Source organism: Haliotis asinina, chromosome 11 (assembly GCF_037392515.1).
Source record: "Haliotis asinina isolate JCU_RB_2024 chromosome 11, JCU_Hal_asi_v2, whole genome shotgun sequence".
NCBI classification, from domain to species: domain Eukaryota; kingdom Metazoa; phylum Mollusca; class Gastropoda; order Lepetellida; family Haliotidae; genus Haliotis; species Haliotis asinina.
In genome coordinates, this window is record NC_090290.1 from 53,690,192 (window position 1) to 53,708,399 (window position 18,208).

General features: G+C 41.0%; 1 protein-coding gene across 1 annotated transcript in view; it reads left to right on the forward strand.

Annotated features, from left to right (window-relative positions):
• Window positions 1-15,180: 15,180 nt before the first annotated feature.
• LOC137255548 (uncharacterized) overlaps window positions 15,181-18,208 on the forward strand; it is a 61,710-nt gene continuing 58,682 nt past the window's right edge. The window contains exon 1 of the mRNA XM_067792975.1: window positions 15,181-15,382. Within this exon, the coding sequence (XP_067649076.1) occupies window positions 15,181-15,382 (202 nt within the window). The remainder of the gene's footprint in view (window positions 15,383-18,208) is intronic.

The window sequence follows — 18,208 nt, forward strand, 5'->3', positions numbered from 1 at the left end:
TTATTAAACGGAAATGTTGAAATTTTAGACTAACCTTGTCCTCTGAGGGTTCAAGCGTGAACTTCAGTATAACACACTGATGATGATGATGATGATGATGATGTACACCACTGCGATATATAATTCTGATAATAAACTCCATATCTGTGACGTAGTAACCTGGTGAATACTGACGGATTTGGACAATTCGGATGCACCTGTATTGTGCTAGAATGTGATTAACGTCATTGTGATTGAGCAAACAAGGTTATTCGGGTGTGAGTATGTGGGTATGGTTTTAAGCTGCTTTTAGCATTATTCCAGCAATATCACGGCGGGGACACGAAGAATGAGCTTCACACATTGTACCCATGTGGGGAATACAACCCGGGTCTTTGGCATAACGAGCGAACCCTTTAACCACTAGGCTACCCCACCGCCCCAGGTTATCTTGGATAAACATTAAATAGTATTAAAAGAGTATATCTACTTGATACAGCAAGTCATTTCTTCCCTTTGCACTGGCCTCCCGTGACCCAATCATTTAAGGGACCGCAATGGCTAATCTAGAGGTTAAACCGTTCGTTGGTCAAGTGTTCGATTCCCGACATGGGTACAATGTGTGAAATCCATATCTGCTGTCCCTTGTGGTTATTCAAATTTTGCTTGACTATTGTTAAGAAAATACTTACTCAGTCAGTCTCTCTTATGTTCGTATTTGTCACGTACTCAGTTGTGACTAGTTATCATTGAATCTACTGAAATCATTGTCCTTGCTCCTTTTACTCTTGCATGGGGAGACATCAATTGTGGACCAACTCGATAGTATAACTGATTGTCAAATTAGATATACAGTGAGTCTGGTTCAGCCCTAGCCTGAAACTAACATAATATTCGAACCGTAGTATCTTGGGGAAATACTTTGAATTTCTTCTTGGAAATACCCTTATCTTTATGTACACTGACACATACCCGTGGACTCAGTTGGTATGACGTCACTAGCCCAGATCTTCCGATAATATACATATTTTTCACTCGGCTTGTGCATGCCTTGGTTCTGTACGTACAGCCACATAGAGGCGTCCGGAGGTCTTCAGTACCCTCCAGACGTTCACCTTACCCGGCGACCCGACCGTATCAGATCTAGCAGTAGGTCTGTCCTGTCAAGTGCCTCACAGATACACGATTCATCACTACAACATGAACGTCAGATATCCTTGTTAACGATATGTTAATAAGCCTTGTCTTCACGTCGCTAACGAACCTTACAACCCACCATCGACTGGCCGCTGCTGACCTCCAATAAGGCGTAACCCACCATTGTAATTGAGTAATCGCCAGAAACGGCTTGGTAATCCCCCAAGGTCTGTTCGCGAACGCGAACGCGAATGATCTGGCTCACACAGTAGATACCGTAGTTCCCAAATTAACAGTATGGTGGACACACCACTAATAGGTTTCAGGTTTTGTTGGAAAGTTGAGTGATGATCTTAAGAATGAATCTGGTTTTTCGTCGCTCCCGGTGCTATGTCACCACAAATGTTTACTATTACTCCGATTAGAGACAAAGATTTTCACCATGCTGGCAATCAAACCCGTGTCTCAGTGTGACGAGCCATCACTCTAACCACAATGCTGAAAAGGTTCTGAAAGGTACACGTTTGGGTGAATACTTAGAGGTACACGTGTTGGAGATTAGCATACTGAGAGGTACACGCGTTGGTGAATATCATACTGAGAGGTACACGTGTTGGTTAATATCATACTGAGAGGTACACGTGTTGGAGATTATCATACTGAGAGGTACACGCGTTGGTGAATATCATACTGAGAGGTACACTTGTTGGTGAATATCATACTGAGAGGTACATGTGTTGGAGATTAGCATACTGAGAGGTACACGCGTTGGTGAATATCATACTGAGAGGTACACTGAGAGGTACACGTGTTGGAGATTATCATACTGAGAGGTACACGCGTTGGTGAATATCATACTGAGAGGTACACTTGTTGGTGAATATCATACTGAGAGGTACATGTGTTGGAGATTAGCATACTGAGAGGTACACGCGTTGGTGAATATCATACTGAGAGGTACACTGAGAGGTACACGTGTTGGAGATTATCATACTGAGAGGTACACGCGTTGGTGAATATCATACTGAGAGGTACACGCGTTGGTGAATATCATACTGAGAGGTACACATGTTGGTGAATATCATACTGAGAGGTACACATGTTCGTGAATATCATACTGAGCGGTACACATGCTGGTGAATATCATACTGAGAGGTACACGCGTTGGTGAATATCATACTGAGAGGTACACATGTTCGTGAATATCATACTAAGAGGTACACTTGTTGGTGAATATCATACTGAGAGGTACACTTGTTGGTTAATATCATACTGAGAGGTACACATGTTCGTGAATATCATACTAAGAGGTACACATGTTGGTGAATATCATACTGAGAGGTACACTTGTTGGTTAATATCATGCTGAGAGGTAGACTTGTTGGTGAATATCATACTGAGAGGTACATATGTTGGTGAATATCATACTGAGAAGTAGACTTGTTGGTGAATATCATACTGAGAGGTACACGCGTTGGTGAATATCATACTGAGAGGTAGACTTGTTGGTGAATATCATACTGAGAGGTAGACGTGTTGGTGAATATCATACTGAGAGGTACACATGTTCGTGAATATCATACTAAGAGGTACACTTGTTGGTGAATATCATACTGAGAGGTACACTTGTTGGTTAATATCATACTGAGAGGTAGACTTGTTGGTGAACATCATACTGAGAGGTACACGTGTTCGTGAATATCATACTAAGAGGTACACATGTTCGTGAATATCATACTGAGAGGTACACGCGTTGGTGAATATCATACTGAGAGGTACACTTGTTGGTTAATATCATACTGAGAGGTAGACTTGTTGGTGAATATCATACTGAGAGGTTCAACTGTTGGCGAATAACATGCTGAGAGGTACACGTGTTGGTGAATATCATACTGAGAGGTACATATGTTGGTGAATATCATACTGAGAGGTACATATGTTGGTGAATATCATACTGAGAGGTACACGTTTTGGTGAACATCATACTGAGAGGTACACGTATTGGTGAACATCATACTGAGAGGTACACGTTTTGGTGAATATCTTACTGAGAGGTACACGTGTTGGTGAATATCATACTAAGAAGTACACGTATTGTTTGATATCATACTGGAAGGTACAAATGTACATGTCATTCACACTATGAGTTAGGAGCATGGAATTTGATCAGCGAGACACAATAATGTGGCTCTGACATTTCAGTAAATTGAATTTGATCAGTAGTGGTGGACTTGATGCAGAATCAGCTTACAAAAATGAAAGCTGTATAGATACAACGTGCTTCATTAAACATGTCACCCAAAGCTTTGATATGACAGAACTGGCCATGTCAACATTCAGCAGGTTATAGTCTGTTAATATTCTACGAAAAAATCCCGAAGCGACTAATATTTTATGTGCATTATAGGAATGCCTATTTCGTGTGTGAATGTCGAGATCAACGCGTCCAGGTCCAACAGTCCGACAGCTGATTCGCTGCTGCAAATTGATTAGAGGAGGGTTCTAGTTAACATGGCCAGGCTGGACTTGCAAGGGCTGTAAAACTGTATATTACTATTATCTGAGGTTCTCTTTGGCAGAGGAGCTCAAATATCGGTACATCTAATTTTGCCCTACCTCACACATAAATGTAGGGTTTTATTGGCTAAACGCTCTTCTATTACTATTCAATGTACCCCACTGACAAGGGAGTTACACTGCAATGTACCCCGCTGCCAATGGCAGTTCATTTGGTACTTCATTGTAGTACTTGTTTATCTCGAATAACATCGAATCACGCATGATGCGGAATTACCGATGTTTTGCGAATGACATCAGACATAAGAATCTGCCAGCCTCTGCTGCCAGAAGATGTCCGAGGCTAGTTCCCTGGATTGGCGACAGCTGTGATATATCACAGTAACTGAGATATATAAACTAATTATCTTGTGGGGTCTTATGGGTTCTGACCTGATCAAGAACGATAAGTGTCCTGACAAAGAATTTAAGATACATATGTGAAATAAAAGCATATGAGAAAGAGAGAGACAGATTTAAGATACTGAAGGTGTAAGACGTGTTTTAAGTGTCTAAAAGAGCATTACAGGGTTGTGTGTTGTGGACTCAGAGGATATACTGTTTCTCAACCTATCCAGTCTCCATCCAGCCACTATCCAGCTACTGTCCAGCCACTGTTCATTCATTGTCTAGCTAATGAGAAGACAATGTTAAATTACTGTACTTCTATCATCGTGTGGATTGTTATTTGAAGAAGTGTCACAAGAACTTGTCATTAGAACTTTAGGAATGAAAAGGCATTCTTAAACCATTGGATTGAGTTGGAACTTCATATCCTCGGCCCTCACCATGGAGAGAATATAAGAACCCTCATTCAACGTGGAAAAACCTGTGGAAATCCGGATGTGAGTGTAAGAAATGGACGAAGAATTTGTGCTGACGGAATACAGCAAACTGGATTAAGGACTGAAAGCCGAAGCTAGTTACTCGTTTAAAAAAGATTGATATTAACATATCAGCGGGACTGCTATGTCTTCAAGAATGTGCCAGTGGAATATAAGAAAACCAAGTATTTATTCAGAAACAGGAGAGATTGTATTTCATTTGAAGTGTGTATTCTCGGAATTGGATTTCACGATTTAGGATTAAGGAGTTCAAGAACTGTACGTTATTCCAAGATTATTCTATCTGATTATCACCATGGCAAAACATCAGGTGACACTGTACAAAATGATAAAAAACTGAATACTGTGCCTCAAAGAAATGAACAATCTGTGATAACAGAATAGCGAATAAAAAAACTGGCGGAAAAGGGCCAAAGTTATCATCCAAACGTTAGACTGGAAAAAAGAAAAAGTTGATTCATGTTCAAACAGATTTCCCCAAATGTAAAATATATTGAATGTTTGATGAACTCTGATGCTCTGGATGATGTAAAACTTTAATTTCAAGAATGGAAAGAACTATTTTCAAAATTTAAAGATTTGACTGAAACTTATCACAATGGGCTTGAAAGTCAGTCAGCGAAAGAGGAAGACGAAGTCTGGCTACAGTCACAGTTAGGTGCCTTAGTAGAGTTTGAGACAAACGTTGCTTAGTTGACTAAACCTCATCATACAGCAAATGCAATAAAGCCTGAAGATGGCGTTTCGCAAATCGGAATATGCAAGAGTTCAGTCATGTCCTCTGCCTCCTCTGCTAAAATGGAAATTATGGCGAAAAAGGCAGAACTTATTGCCAGAACCAAGGCATTAGAAGAAGAAACAAGATTAAAACAAATGAGAGAGAAATTGCAGCTTGAAACGGAAGTTGAAATCGCTAATGCCTAGTATGCAATTTTGGCCAGTTTGACCAAGAACCTAACAGTTCTCAAGAGAAAGATCATTCTCAAAGGCCCATTAAGGTATTAAATAGCAGAGATGACAGGTTGAATCCAATAGCTAAAGAACTCGCACCAGATCAGAACAAAACCTCTCTAGCTGGAATCAGCAACGCACAGTTGGATGAAGTGTGTTAACAACAGAACGAAATAATCCAGCTTGTGGTAGAACATCAGAACCTTGCCACTCTACCCATCAAGAAAATACCCATATTTAGTGGAGACCCTTTACAATATATGCCATTCATAAGAGCCTTCGAAGATGGCACAGACCACTAGTCCCAAGAATAGGCTGTATTACTTGGATCAGCCCACCAACTGCATTCACATGAATCCGGAAAGTGGTTATGAACAAGCCAGATCACTGTTGGATCAGAGAGTTGGGAACAAATACAAGCCTGGAAATGGTCGACTATTAAGTCAGAAGACAGCGATGCACTGAACAGCTTCTCTATATTCCTGACAAGGTGTGGAAATACAATGGCAGATATACAATACATGAGAGAATTAGATCATCCCAAAAGCCTCAGAGAACTGATTCCAAAGTTACCATATTAGTTAACAGGAAAATGGAGGGCAGTTTCATTTGATATCTTGGACAGAAGAAATGTCACCTTTGCAGACCTTGTTCGTTTCATGGATAGACAAGTACAGATATTGTCACGTCCATTGTTTGACACAATTGTCGATGACAAACAAGCTCAACCAAAACCTAACCTGAAGTAAGCACCAAAGAGATTTGCTACCTGTACATCGAAATCAGAATCATCTAGAAGTCATGAGATAAAAACCAAAGAAACCTACTCTGGTCAGATAAAATCAGAGACGCGTAGCATGCCATTCAAAACACAACAAAGAGCTTTGAGAGCATTCGCCAAGCCATGCTGGTTCTGTGTCGAGGATCACAGTATGGAAATGTGCACACGACTTCAGTTTAAGACAGTGGGTGACAACTAATGACTTTTTAAGACCAAAGGGACTATGTTTTGGCTGTCTACAATTTGGACATACAAGTCGCGAGTGCCCCAGCAGATGGCCCTGCCATATCTGTAAAAATGCAACATGTTTCCATGACCACAGTAGAGATGCTCCAAAGAAAGAAAAGGATCAGACTGAACGAAAGGTTGTAACATACAACTGCTTGGCTACAGGTCACAGTGAGGACCATAAAGAGGTACAGGCCTTTAGTTCCTGTTAGAATTAAAGCCGCTTCCGGGGATAGATATTTCAAGACATATGCCATCTTTGGCAACGGCAGTTCCGCAGCCTTCTGCACCAAAGTAGGCTGAGGAGCTGCATGTCACATGGGAGAAGAAGAATATAGTCGTTGGCACTACGACTCTGTGAAGTCTGTGAATACCATACACCCATGGAAAGAACGGGATGAAACTACTTACAGTTTTCGCACAGGAGCAAATGAATATTTCCACAAGCACTATTCCCCAAAAAGGGTTCTTACATTATTGGCCGCATCTGTGGGTCGTTACACTACCACCTATAGACGCAAGTTACTAATTGGCACCAATGTACCTATGGCACTGGAACCCCTCGAAATCATCAACAGTCATGGTAATGGACCCTGTACTGTAAGAACGATTCCTGGCTGGATGGTGAATGGGCTTGTCCAAGAATCTGAAAAAACAAAACAGATGTGAAAATTAAGGAAGGTTGCACAGGTGAACTAGATAGACTACAGCAAGCCATGCACGGAAGTAGACAATCTTATCGGTCACAATTCAGAGTGGTTTGATCTGAGGAAGACTATTGCAAGGGTACTCAGGATACGGAATGTACTCCTAGATCTGTGTAAAATGAAGAAGAAGCAAAAGAAACCTGTCATGTTGACAGTTGAAGAATTGGAAGAATCATAGAAAGCCATTATTCAGGATGTTCAACAGCAGAACTTTTCAAGTGAGCTTGAAAGACTTACCCCAAGCGAAGGACTCAATCTGAACAGAAGTAGTCTAATCTCCAAGCTTGATCCATTTGTAGAAGGTGGTAGAATTACAGTGGGTGGACGATTAAGTAGGGTCAACATACCAGAGAGCGCCATGCGCCCAATGATTCTAACAAAGAAATCTCATGTGAGTCCGACGTGGGAACTGCCACCAACTAGAATGGTTTTGGAATTTATAGGTGCTTGGCGGACGTCGGAGGGGACAAACTCTGACTTGACCAAGAAATAATATAACTGAAACTTGGAACTCAGTAATTGTGTTACTCAAGCATCAGGTTTTAGTCCATAGCAAACCTATTAACTAATCTTATGATTTGATAACTGAACATGTGATAGCAGACTCTACTGGCTACCTTCACCTATAATTTTAATTGTCCTGGAGTAACTAATAATGAAGATATAGTTCAAATAAAGATGATAACACTAGTCTTCCTTTGAGTTTTATGGAAGGAAATACTGTATCCCTTCCAAAATAAACCAGTTAACATAGGTTAGACCGTAAAGCCTGAAAACTAGTTACTATGGGCTCAATTACATGACAAAAAGTAGTAAGTTAAGTTGAAATATTTACAGTAAATCTTGACATGAATTGTTCCTGACAAACGCAGACACTTTAATACAGGGCTTCGTCACACTTAAACAAGTTAGAATGTTCATTGTCATTATATCTAGCTGTTAGTCAGTTTATGTAGCACAGGATGAAATTATTTGCAAGTAATAATTTGGTATGTAAACTTTCATGGTAATTGTTGCATTCAGATATAAGTAACAATTAGGGGCCGGAATATTAGAGCCGAATTTTAGGCATTGGTTGTACAGACAAAATGTCATATTTGTAACTTTGTTAGGGTTTACATGCGCGTGTTTGTGAGAGAGACAGTCAACTATGTACATGCGTTTTAGTATGTTAAGTAATATTCATTTTCCCTACGTGACGGAAGCAAGCGGGTAGTCTCATGGGTATGAGTTTCTACTGCTTCCAAATAAAGTCTCAGGTGACAAACACAGTAATCACACTTTACTCACTCATTCAAAAACCAGGAAGTTAACAACACTCTAACCTTGTATAATCGGTCAAGGTCATCACATCAGTCTAGACGAACACACATTTTCAACTAGTGGGCGTGACTGTATAGATGCTATGATAACGATCCCAGTCAAGGTTACGCATGTACAAAGTAGTCTTATGAAACCGCCTTATATCTTAAAGTACAAGTACCTAACACCAACATGACACAGACATTCAGCACCGGCCTATGTCCAGAGAGACCAGAAGAAACATACCTTTATATGTTGTTAACTTCATCATCTTCATCCTTCAACTACAGATACTGCAACTGACTATGACACGAATCAGAAACTCTTAACGACCACGTCTTGGTCTCTTCGTCATCTTGAGTTTGTACCTAGAGATAATGACCACGGATTATGACACGGGTCTGAGACTATTTATGACTCATTTTTGTTCACCGCAACTAGTCCTGAACCTTGTGCCTCTTGTGACAGACCATGGGTATCGACTACACTCTGCTGGATGAGGGTAAGCAGAGATATGTTCCTTCACATTCTCACACCGAATTTTGATAACGTTTTTTCGAAACACAGATAACAAACGTGGTGCCGGAATTAACGCACCCTACTTGATCCGCTTACTTACAACCTATGACGATACACTATAGCTAACGCCTGCTTAGACGACTTGCTCGTCGTGATTGTTTAAGTTTTTGTCTGTTTTACTTCCATTCAAAATGGTGAATGTTTGATCAATACGTCTTACATGGTATGAGGATGTAAGACGACATACGTAAAACCAGTGCAGACGAGGAGATTGTGTTTTTAATAAATGTCTTGAAGTTCTTGTTCTTGTCCTTCACCTTGGTCAATACTTGAATTTTATTGTCTAATTTCACATACTGCTCAGAAATAACAGTAATATAACTCATCATGGATGGTGTTTTGTGCCATTTATGCTGTTCGCGAGAATTCAGATAATGATGATAAATGTTAGCTACTTATTTATATATATGTATCTTGTATGTAGTTTTATACACATAGTGGCACATTGTTGCAAGCAAGGACTTTAGTGCCTGATCAAGCATTAAAACCCTGTTTCAAATTACAGCCATAAACCTTCAAGAATATAGATTTAATCTGTAACTTTCGATCAGACAACATTTGAGCAGGTACAATGTTCAGCAATCCTATTACTACTGGCTCGATTGCACATTTATGATGCAAGGTATTTGTTCATTTCTGGATATGGGAAATCGATACTTTTGGTTGTCACATTATCAGAGATGCTTCGGTTATCATCTAACAAAGGTTAATGAGTAGGGGCTAGGGTCATGACTGAAGGGTTTGGGAGGGAACGCAGGGAGGGGTGATTATCTGTCCATGGGACGAGGGGAACGTGTTATAAACCTACATCGACAGTGTATCCTCTCCTTTCTAGACTAGACAATATATAGTTCCAGATGATCCCGGAATGTTTTATCTGTATTCCATTGGTGAGCTTATAGAAGTTACCTCCCTTAGCTGTTGCAGGAATGTGCATTTATACGTAAATTTCGGCGTTCGACTAATAATGACCTGATGCCAAATATTCTAGGGTATTTGAACCAACTCTACTGACATTCCAATGCGGTTGTCCACCATTGCTGTCAATCGAATCGACATTTTGTTAAGGCTAGACGTCTTTCCTTGTCCATTCCTCCTCAGCAAAGCAATTTGAGACTTAGTTAACCTTGATTCTTTCAGTCAGTCTCGTTGTTGTTGACATGGCAGGGTGGTGATAACTTGACAGGGTAGTGTTGACATGACAGGGTAGTATTGACGTGACAGGGTGGTGTTGACGTGACAGGGTGGTGTTAATGCGACAGGGTGATGTTGAAGTGACAGGGTAGTGTTGACGTGACAGGGTGGTGTTGACGTGACAGGGTGGTGCTGATGCGACAGGGTGATGTTGACGTGACAGGGTAGTGTTGACGTGACAGGGTGATGTTGACGTGACAGGGTGATGTTGACGTGTCGCATCAACTCCGCTAGTGGTCGGACTCTTGCCTTGACTCCGGAAGGTGCATGTATTCATAGTATTGCGCTTTATGTAAGTGTTCACTCCTGTTCCTGAAGGTGTTTCGTCGATGTACGTTAGGTAATATACATTGCAGACTTGTGACAAACTATTTGCTCGTTTAAATCATGATGTTTGTGGATAACTCCGCATCACATTGGATGTACGGAATTCATTCTTACACAATAACTTGTATAATTATGTACGGGATGTTCAGAACGACTTCATCAGGCCTGATGTACTTCATCCCCCGTAATAAATCATACTAACACTATTGACTCCTCGTTATTCCATGAGCCAGATCGATCTCTGATCACTGTGCCCAAAACACAAACTGAAATATATGGTGAGAGATAGTCCAACAAGGTAACAGCAACACTGTGGAAACACGTACAACCTACCCTAAACAATTAAACATCTAATGACATTTTTAAGATCTTATGTTATAACCATTTTGATAAATGTCTGTCTACACTGGGTTGTGATTCTTTCTGAAGCGGCTTACAGCTCTTCTTTCTTCGCACTATCATTATTATTACAAGTAGTAGCAGCAGCAGCTCTAGTAGTAGTAGTAGTAGTAGTAGTAGTAGTAGCAGCAGCTCTAGTAGTAGTAGTAGTAGTAGTAGTAGCAGCAGCTCTAGTAGTAGTAGTAGTAGTAGTAGTAGCAGCAGCAGCAGCAGCAGCTCTAGTAGTACTAGTAGTAGTAGTAGTAGTAGTAGCAGCAGCAGCTCTAGTAGTAGTAGTAGTAGTAGTAGTAGTAGCAGCAGCTCTAGTAGTAGTAGTAGTAGCAGCAGCAGCAGCTCTAGTAGTAGTAGTAGTAGTAGTAGCAGCAGCTCTAGTAGTAGTAGTAGTAGTAGCAGCAGCTCTAGTAGTAGTAGTAGTAGTAGCAGCAGCTCTAGTAGTAGTACCTGTGGTACCTGCAGTAATAGTCGTCGTAGTAGTAGCAGTAGTAATACTTAGTAGTAAGAGCAGTAGTAGTAGTAGTAATAGTCGTCGTCGTCGTCGTCGTCGTCGTAGTAGTAGTAGTAGTAGTAGTAGCAGCAGCAGCTCTAGTAGTAGTAGTAGTAGTAGCAGCAGCAGCTCTAGTAGTAGTAGTAGTAGTAGCAGCAGCAGCTCTAGTAGTAGTAGTAGTAGTAGTAGTAGTAGTAGCAGCAGCTCTAGTAGTAGTAGTAGTAGTAGCAGCAGCTCTAGTAGTAGTAGTAGTAGTAGTAGCAGCAGCTCTAGTAGTAGTACCTGTGGTACCTGCAGTAATAGTCGTCGTAGTAGTAGCAGTAGTAATACTTAGTAGTAAGAGCAGTAGTAGTAGTAGTAATAGTCGTCGTCGTCGTCGTCGTCGTAGTAGTAGTAGTAGTAGTCAGCCTCCACATGTCCCCCAACCCTCTCTGCCGTACTATGAGAAAGCCAACAAACACCTAACACCATACTAAACGTTGATGCTGTACTCCCAGAGGACGATCGTATCGAACCGCTTTATTGTGTGATGTTCTCCAGCTGAAGCCTACTGTTGTAAATATGATTACACTCCACAGATATCTTCCTGAGACATGTCTAAAAAGTGTCTGAAGCAATCGTCTCATCCACGTATATTACAACCAATATCATCCAAACTGCACGTGGAGAGCCCTATGAGACGCACTTAAAATCGTTTCTGCTTCTGTGATAATGCGAGCTCTAGCACTAGACTCAATCGGCCTTGAAAAGTCAATCTCGGGCGACAAGTTAATATATTGGCTCTTTGCAGCGTGACGTGGCGGCCTCGCCGTCTATTTCTACTTTCGATTTACGTTTGTCCCGCCACTGGACTGGCCCTGTGGCCCTGCAGTGAGTCAGCACCCACTCCGGTTACAGCGTTATCTATCATATATAGTCGGCTTTTGGACATTCCGACATAAAGCTATACCTTGCAATCATGTGGGGGTCTACACGATTGCGAGTGGTCTAAATGCTATTTTACGTGCAAGGAATTATCCAGCGTTTAATCTCGCCTGAGGTAAACTCAGTTTGTAGAACAATTAAACCACTCTGGAAAGTTATGTCCATTGTTCTTGGAAGTGTTTAAGTGATCCAGGGCAATTATTTCTATTTAAAAACAATAATCTTCATCATGCCTGTTACACCACCCTCGTATTGAGTAAGTACTCCCTCGTGGTGTAAGCCGTTTAATCACGTTCACTGCGCGTGATGCCTCGCAGAGTTTATTCAAACAATTATCTTGTAAGGGTAATTATCTGTTAAGATATCCTCAGCTGTCTTTGTGTCCTTTCTGTCCTCTAAAACTGAAGTACTTGATTTAGTAATTATGTAAAACATGCTGTTATCCCTAAATGCAATATCCTATCTGAACTGTTCTAAAATGTGTGTAACATGAGCGGGGTGTATACTTATATTACTGGTATTTGGCCTGAGGTCTTAAGTACAGTAAACATCTGACTTTGACTTTGTTACCGAGGCTTGTTGTAAGTCATTATCGGACAATTAACAATGTTTTAACAGAGATGCATTATGACCATAGGAAGGGCTTTGCTGTGATTGTTCCCACAAAACACATTGCCATGTGAAGTATGTTGCACAGCCTTCATTCTCCCCAAATGCCTCAGATCCAGTGAACAATGTTACAAAAAAACTTTAGTTAAGAAAGTTTTTTATGAACCGGAATGTATATTTACTTATGTGTATGATGTAAAATTGTACTTGTACATTCCCCGTTGAGGTTTTGTAACAAAAATTCAGACAGAGCACACCTTGATTTTCTGCAACCGTCTTGACCTCGTGGTAGATGGGGCCTAAACACAGTGAGACGTCATCGCTCAGTCCAGCGTCCTGTGACGTCACATCGATGAATGGACATGACTTCCGCCGCATTCGCCAATATAACGACTGTTTGACCCCCAGAAAATGTATTGACACATTGTACTAACATAGAGTACAGAGCAACGACCTTGGGAGTGACAAGAAAAAGTAGTACACGTAACTAGTCAAACAAGCCCCTTTTCAGTGATACAACGATTATGTCATTGAGCAAGTCGTCTCTAATGACAGGAGAGTAAGAGCACTCCATACTTGAGGAACCTTCACTCCAATCGTATTCAAAACAGTGAAACCTCGTTAATCAGGACGTTACCAGTTGTCCGGGTTATCGAATAGTCGGATTTGTAATTTTGTATTTTACACGTGCGTTCCGACTGACCACGTGGCAAGACGTTGGGGCTACCAGAATCCAGACTAGAGAGGTTTCAAGGCACCGTGGAAGTACGGTATCCTATTATGATAACCACGATCCGTTCGTCTTCGGCAGCCCATGCATGCCTCAGCCAGTGGAGACCCGGGTTACAACTGGTCTTCAACAACTCATGCTTGTCCTAAGAGGCCACTGACAGTATTGCTTGGTCAAGGTCGCTAACTTGGTTGACACGCGGCATCGAATCCCAGTTGCGTAGATCGATGCTCATGTTGTTGATCACTGGATTACTAGGTTCAGATTCGATCGTTTAAAGACCGCCACCTTATAGCTGGAACACTGCTGTGTGCGACCTTACACAACAAACAAACGAACATTCAAAGTAAACTGATAATCATCATATAAACCTATAGCTGGTGACGTCACTAAGTTTCTGGGGTGAAAGCACCATTGCCGCAGACATCATCGTCCTTCCCCGCTAGCGAATCTGTTCATCATGTTCATAGTGACCACGACGATCACAGTCTGTGTACGCTGACCCGTAAAGGTCCCGGGGTAGAATAGGCCTTCAGCAACCCATGCTTGCCATAAAAGGCGACTATGCTTGTCGTAAGAGGCCATTAATGGGATCGGGTGGTCAGGCTTGCTGACTTGGTTGACACATGTCATCGGTTCCCAATAACGCAGATCGATGCTCATATTGTTGATGACTGGATTGTCTGGTCCAGACTCGATTATTTACAGACCGTCGCCATATAGCTGAAATATTGCTGAGTGCGGCGTAAAACTAAAACTCACTCACTCACTCACTGACCAAAATAGTCGATGATCGAATCATGAAGCTGTAGGAAAGTGAGTACTACACGAGTAGAGAGCCTCATTATTTGTTGTTAGTGATTGAAGCGCCGCTCGTGTCTAGTTCTTCTTGTCGTTGACCGTAAACGTTCCGCCAATCGTTGCAAGTTTGTAATCAATCAAGTGTAGCTTCTCGCAGGTCACACAGCCTCCTAACATAGCAGCGGGGAAGCTAATCAAAGATGTCTACCCCTAAAGGTGAAGGTCGATGGGTGTGTGAGTCATTCCCCAGTGGTCTTCATCGACTGGGAAGGAACAGGCCGGCTTCACAGATATGACATTAGCCTCCACAGATGTCAATTTATGTAGGAGTATTTTATTTGTCTGTCCTTGATAGGACCTGACCCGAAAAGTCACAGAACTAGTTATGGAAAGTCGAAATGAACTGAGGGAAACTGATCGTGGAGCGGATACTTCCAGATGATTTGAACAAACAAATATAGATACTGATATTGGTGCTGATCGTGCAGAATGCAATGTGGTAACAATGTTGAGGACGACGACGACGACGATGATGATGATGATGATGATGATGATGATGATGCTGATTATCAATTAGTGGTGTTCGTGGCTTACGACTTTGATGACCTTTAGTTGACTATGAAGTAGACGAAAACACAGTCATGACAATGACAACTGATGATGATGTTGATCATGCAGATGTTGTTGATGATGACAATGATGATGATGATGATGATGGTGATGATGATGATGACGATGAAGATGAAGATGGTGACGATGTCGATGCTGATGATGTTGTTGATGCAAATGAGAATGTTGTTGATGATGGTGATGATGATGATGACGATGATGATGATGATGATGATGATGGTACATATGACTAATTAAAAGTGACTAGTATGTCAGCGCTATCCCTGGGTAGGAGCAGATCATGTGGGATGTATAGGGTTTCCTTTCCGTCTCTTCCTTCCTTGCTAAATGCCATGCCAGTAATGAAGCGAAGCCTGCTAAGTATGGTCAAACATATTATTTTCATATGTCAAACATCTCAGATATACTTGTTACAATCTTAAACTGTTTCCGATATGCTAGATGTTGCTTAAAAGTTAATGGATATACTCTCAGTACGTGCTGGATTACCTCTGTGACACAGTGGAATGACAAACAATGCAACTTTATACTTGGGTGAAAACGAGCTAATCTGCTGCCCTGTATCAAAGACACCAAGCTTGGTACTGATGAAGTTACTGGTTCATAAGAAAGAAAGGTAACTGCGTACAAAGGACTTTTGAATAAAATAGGCAAAAGTTTTGGATAACAGGTTCTTTAGTTCGCGAGTGTCATACAACGATCGGTAAAGCTTGATCACCATACTTTGATCGTGATAGTTAGATAATGAGATGATAGTAATTTGATTACGATATCCTGGTGATGATGGTCGTTTATAATATCTTAATACTATACTTGTTTTCCTATGAAGCGTGTGAGTGCGTGAGTTTAGTTTTACGACACCTTTAGCCATATTTTTGTAATATCACGGCGGAGGATACCGGAAATGAGCTTCACACACTGCACTCATGTGAGGAATCGAACCCGGGTCTTCGGGGTGACTATACGAACGGTTTAACCACTAGGCTACCCCAGCGCCCAGTTTTCATCATGCAATCGTCTCAATTACTATGCTAGTTCGGCCATGAAGACTGCGATTACAGTAATGTGATTATGATACACTGAAGACGACATTTGCTGTTTGGCAAACTTAAGTCTTTCCCTGTCGTTGCCTGTCAAAGCGATCTGCGTGACTGTCAATAAACAGCTACATCACGAGGCGAGTAAACGACGCTGCACAAAACAGCTGATAAAACAAACGCATGTCATGAAGACGAGTAACCACAGACAGGTTAAATTACAAACTTCAACTTGGTCCGGTTGCAGAGAAATCAATGACTTGAAAATCGAGTCCGCATTACGAACGGATCGCTGCACATGCAGTATGTATTCAACTCTAAACACTTAAGGTATTCGAAAAGAATAGATAACTGGAATATAAAGGTATCAGGTGATGTTAGGGGCGCCTTGGTAAAAGGACGTAGCAAGTGTAAAATGACCGTCATCTGTACACGACGACTGTGTGAGTACATCAGGACCTGTCCGACTTACACTTATGGACAGGACGTGTGTACTTGTGGTGAGGACAAAGAGGAAAACGGTATCCAGGCACCAACCCTGTCTGGATGCTTCGTCCTATACTGTTCATGGACGTCACATTCAGACCATGAATCGACACACACCAAGACCAGATACTTAGTATATCGTCCCCAGTATCAATATGGAACGGATAATTGAAATGGTGTTTATTTCGTGTGAATCGAATGTATTTCATTCCTTATTTCTTGTAATCAGGAGGATGGTGGGGTAGCTTAATGGTTAAAGCGTTCGCTTGTCACACCGAAGACCTGGGTTCAATTTCATCATGGGTGGAATGTCTTTGACCCATTTCTGTTGTCCAACGATGTGATTTTGCTGGAATATTGCTAAAAACAGTCACTCACTCATATTTGTAAGAGTGATGCAGAACTATTTCTAACAAATGGCCTGCGAATTCGTTTTCTGAAAACCTTTGGTCACAGTTGAAGCGTAAATTTAACAAATCTGATCTAGTGGAAATTATTAAACTCAAACACCCTTATTTGAACACAGTCATTCACTCCTTCACTTACTTGGACGTGCGCTTCTACTTGCACGTCAGGGGGTGCTGATGTGGGTTTTTTTTATTACTTATTTAATATTTATTTTGTCCTTTTTTATGTCTGATGTTTTAATGCAAAACAACGAACTAATTTTGATATTCCATTTCCTCATTCTTATTGACAAACCTCTGAACCTTCATTTTAAGCTACATAAACCCTTAATGGTACTTAAAACATTTTTCTAATATATGTCTTAACCGCATTTCGCGTTAATCATTCGCGTAGGAACATTCGGAAGAAATAGCCATTTCAGATGTGTTTGTTAAGCTTGCCCGAGTTATGTCCCTTGTATATTCTGGCCCATCTTTCATATCCTGTGCTTTGCTTTGTCAAAGGCGACGCACCTCTGTCCCAGATTTGAATTAGGAATTTGATACTTGCATTTTAGAACACTTCGTCTTATTTAAAGCGCGAAAATGCTTAGACGGATTAAATTCACCTAGTGTTTGCTATATTTTCTGTTTGTTGAAATATATATTAAATTTTCTCTTTGTGACTACTCAGTTGCATACTTTTCCCGTTTGTCAAAAAAATCCTCTCTTTCGATGACTACTTTTGTTTAGCTTAAACGTTTTGATATCATCTGATTTCCATTTATTTTTCCTGTTTTCAAAAGAATCTGCTTTGGGAGATAACAGACCGATTATCCTCTGACGGGAACGTTCTAAATTTAGATTTATTTTCCATTAGATATTTAAAATAAAATATTTCTTCATCAGTAATGTTCACCTTTATCTGAATAGCACGTATAATACCACACAGGACATTTCCACGACCGACCTTCAGAATGTGTGTGTGCAAGGGCTTATTTTTTTCAGGGTATGTACACCTGGGTTACTGGGTGAGTAAGGTTTTACGACGCTTTTTGCAATATTCCCTCAATATCATGCCGATGAGGGGCTTCATGTATTGTACACACGTGGGAAACAGAATTCGGGTCTTTGCT